The sequence below is a fragment of the Parus major genome, unplaced genomic scaffold (genome assembly GCF_001522545.3).
Source record: "Parus major isolate Abel unplaced genomic scaffold, Parus_major1.1 Scaffold220, whole genome shotgun sequence".
Classification (NCBI taxonomy): Eukaryota; Metazoa; Chordata; class Aves; order Passeriformes; family Paridae; genus Parus; species Parus major.
Genome location: NW_015379263.1, coordinates 462,054 through 465,993, shown reverse-complemented (window position 1 = coordinate 465,993; position 3,940 = coordinate 462,054). Strand labels below are relative to the sequence as shown.

General features: G+C 64.9%; 1 protein-coding gene across 1 annotated transcript in view; it reads right to left on the bottom strand.

The window, feature by feature from the left end:
• Nucleotides 1–3,250, bottom strand: part of DDX23 (DEAD-box helicase 23) — an 8,459-nt gene extending 5,209 nt beyond the window's left edge. Inside the window, 9 exon segments of the mRNA XM_015615629.3 lie at nucleotides 365–624; nucleotides 717–829; nucleotides 901–1,034; nucleotides 1,113–1,251; nucleotides 1,784–1,849; nucleotides 1,971–2,067; nucleotides 2,168–2,266; nucleotides 2,371–2,573; nucleotides 3,154–3,250. Coding sequence (XP_015471115.1) covers nucleotides 365–624; nucleotides 717–829; nucleotides 901–1,034; nucleotides 1,113–1,251; nucleotides 1,784–1,849; nucleotides 1,971–2,067; nucleotides 2,168–2,266; nucleotides 2,371–2,573 — 1,111 coding nt within the window. The 5' untranslated portion in view covers nucleotides 3,154–3,250.
• Between the last annotated feature and the right edge of the window lie 690 nt (nucleotides 3,251–3,940).

Below are 3,940 nucleotides of genomic sequence, written 5' to 3'. Positions count from 1 at the left end.
GGGGAAAAGGCAGAGGGAAAGGGAACAGGGATGGGGAAAATGGGGGTGAGGGAAAAGGGAATGGAGGAAAGGAAGAGAGAAAGGGGAGAGGGATGGGGAAAGCACGATGGGGAGAAAGTGATAGGAAAAGGGAGATGGGGAAAAAGGGAAGGGGGAAAAGTAGGATGGGGAAAACAGGACAGGAAAAGGAAAATAAAGGATATTGGAATGGGGGAAATGGGAGAGGGAAAGAAGATGAGAGAAATGAGGATGAGGACGGGGGGGTGATGGAGGGGGAACAAGGGCAGGGTGAGGAAAGGGATGACAAATGGAGTGAGGAAAGGGAAGGAGAAAGGGGATAGGGGTCACCCTGTGCCTCTAGAACCCTTCTGCCAGTTTCCTGCAGGACCTGCTGCAGCCCAGCTCCACACCCCAGCCAGCCTAAGCCAGCCAGGATCCCACACACCCCTCAGCACCCTCCCAGCTTCCCCAAAGCCTCACTCCTCCTGCTCCTTCTCCTCCAGCGTCCGCCTCTTCTCCATCAGGTCCCCATAGAACCGCGACTGTTCCCGTTTCTGTTGCTTCAGGTCGATGCCGGCGATGAAGCCACGGCCCAACAGCTGCACTTGGTGCCTCTCCTTGTACCTGGAGCAGGGTGAGAGCATCAGCAGCAGGGCTGGGGGCTGCCTTGCACCCCACAAGGACACCCCCAGCCCTAGGGGCACCCCAGCACTCACAGGGGGTTGTAGTCGATGGAGGTGTCCTCCGACGCGTCCCACTCGAACACGAACTTGCGGTCGTTGAGGTGCCGCGTGCGCCGGCGCTTCTTCACCCCGCCCAGGTACCGCTCCTGCAGGACCCCAGGCTCAGCAAGACCCCCCCATCCTCCCCCCAGCCCCCCAGACCAGCCCCCAGCCCCACCTTGATGGCGTGGAGCTCTTTGCTCTTGTCCTTCTCCTCCCGGATCTTCTGCCTGCCCTCCTCGTCCTCGGTGCCGTTGGTCTCCCGCTCCATGCGCTCCCGACGCTCCCGGCGCTCGCGCTCCTGGGGGTCTTCTGGGGAGCAGGGGAAGGGGCTCAGAGCCAGCACCTGCCCCGAGGGCTGAGTGAGGGGCTCCAGGGATAAGCCCTTACCCAGCATTTTCCTGCCCATCTCCTGGAATTGTTTCCTCTTCTTCCTCTCCTCCTCCAGCAGCCGCTGCCGCTCCTCCACCTCCTGCTGCCGCCGCCGCAGGGCCTCAGCCTCCCGCTCCGCCTTGGACAGGAACTTGGGCTGGGATGGGACAGAGGCAGTGTTACACTGGGCCTGGCTGCCACCCCTGTGCTGCTGGGGGTCCCCTCAGCCTTCTCTGCTCCTTCCCGGGGCCCCCAGGCCTCCCCTCTCCCTCCCTGGATCCCCCAGACCTCTCCATTCCCTCCCAGGGGGGCTCTGTGCTCCCTCCTCATGTTCCCCATCGCTCCTTTTCCTCCTAGGGTCTCTCTGTGCCCCTCACCAGACCCCTCAGCATTCCCTGTTCCCTCCAAGGTCCTTCTGCTCCCTCCTGGGGCTCCACCAGGCCTCCCCTCTCCCTCCTGTGTTTCACAGCCCCCCATGTGCTCTCCCTGCCCTGTACCTTCTCAAGCCCCCAGCCCTCCCTGCTCCATCCCATGATCCCTCCCAGTGCCCCCTGGCACTCCCTGCTTCCTTCTGGGGTTCCTCTGCATCCCCAGGTTTCTCAGCCTCCCTGTTCCCTCCTGGGGTCCCCCCTGTGGTATCCCCACAAGCATCCACACCCTCTGCAGAGGGAAGAAGCTCTTGTTCCTACCTTGGCCTCTGCCTCCTCTTCTGCCTTCTTCTTTGCCAGCAGCTCCTCCAAGGACAGCGGCTGTGCCTGGAAGCAAAGCCGGGTGTCAGCCCCGCTCCCAGGGACCTGAATACACTGGAACCACTCCCCAGGAACCTGGATCCAGCTGGAGTCACTCCCAACCAAGCCTTTTCCTCCCCCTCCTCACCTTCTCCTTCTTCAGGGCATTCTCCTCCTCCTCCTCTGCTTTCCGTGCATCCCGATCCTTCCGAGACTTGGAGTCCTTCCCCCTGCCCGGGGACAAACTTCCAAGGAAAACAGCACAGAGTAAGACACCAGACACAGCCCAACCTCCAGGGGGTTTAGGGGAGAGCAGGAACCTCTCAAAAAAGTGACAGGACCCACCTGGATCGCTTGCGGTCCTTGTCCCGCCGGTGCCCATCCTTGTCCCTGTCCCGCTCCTTCTTGCTGCGGTCACGGTCCCGCTCCTTGTGCCGCCGATCCCTGAGGAACGGAGGGATCACAGCGTGACCCAGAGCCCTCACTCACCCCCCGTGGGGCCGTCAAAGCTCTTCCCAAAAACCCAGGGAGCCCTGGACCCGTCTGACCTCTCTGTGGACTTGGAGCGGGACCGGGAGCGCGAGCGGCTCCGTCTCCGCTCCCGGGATCGGTGTCGCTTCCGCTCCTTGGCCGGGGAGCCCTTGCGGTCCCGGTCCCGCTCCCTCTCCCGCTCAGGGGAGCGGGAACGTTTCCTCTCCTCCTTCACCGGGGATGCATCCCGATCCTTCTTGTCCGCCAGTTCTCCGGCCATCTGTGGGGTCAGAGCGGGGACAGCGGCGGCTCGGGGGGCGCACACGAACCCGGGAGGGAGCGCGGGGGGCTGCGAGGGGAACTCGGGCGTTCCTGGTGCGGGATAAGGGGGTGCAGGGTGGGACCCCTGGGCAGCAGTGGAGACCCGGGGGGGGACAGAAGGGTTGTGAGAGCCAGGGGAGCCACAGAGGGACCTCAAGAGCTGGGAAACCCGGGGAGAGTGTAAAGGGACCCTCAGGAGGGAGGGGGGAGGCCCGGGGGACCCCCGAGAGGGCACAGAGGGACCCCAGGAAGGAGCGGGAAGAACTGCAGGGCCCCGAGAAGAGAACGTAGAGAAAAGGGGGGACGCCGAGAGGGCACAAGGAGGCCCGGGGGGGGCGGGGGGAGGCCTGGGGGACCCCGAAAGGGCTTCGGGAGGCCCGGGGGACGCGGCGCGACGGCGCTCCAGGCCCTGCCCCCGGTGTCCAGTACCGGGGCTCTGCCCGGTGCCTGGGCACCAGGGCTCTCCAGCCCTTGGGCCCCGAGGAGGTGCCCCGGATATTCCTGCAATGCCCCGTTCGCTCCCGCCGGTTCCCGCTCACCGCCGCAGCCCCGGGTTCAGCGCCGTCGCTGCGCCGCCGCCGCCATGTCTGCCGGGCCCGCAGGGCATGCCGGGACGGCACGGGACTACAGCTCCCGGCAGCCCTCGCGTCACTGGACTACAGCTCCCAGCACACCCCGCGCGCTCTCCGCGCCCCTGCGCAGCCGCAGCGCCGCCGCGGCTCGTGATCCTTCCGCCGAGCGGCAGCTCCCCCTCCCCAGCCCAAAGAGTCCTCCGGGCCGCTGTCCCCGTGTCCCTGAGCCCCCCACATCCCGCAGGGACCTCCTGCCTACCCAACTGAGGGCCTTAGGGCCGTGTCCTCGCGGTCTAGAGCACCCCAAGTCCTGGGGAGGCCGTTCCGCTCAGTGTCCCCCGTGTCCCTGCACACCCCAGAGCCCGCGGGGGCCGCCCCAGGTCGGTGTCCCCACAGGCCTGGGCACTCCAGCCTCGCCAGGGACCCCCGGAGCACTGTCCCTGCAGAAGCCCCAGACCCCCACTGCATCCCCATTCACAATATGGGGTCCAAGGCAGAGTTTGGGGGCAGCAGAAGAGGTTGGGGGACTCTTTTGGTACCCCCCCAAAGAGACCCCACCCCAGGGATTTTGCCTTCTGCACCAGCACCCAGGGGTGACAGCACAGCCCCACCTCAGTGCCACCAGTGATCAAACACACCCCAAACCTCCCAACACCCTCCAAAAACCAGGATCCCTCCCCAAAACACAGGGCCAGGCAGGGCTGCACATAGGTAGGTGTTATATTTCTGATAATAAATAAGCTTTTTAATAACA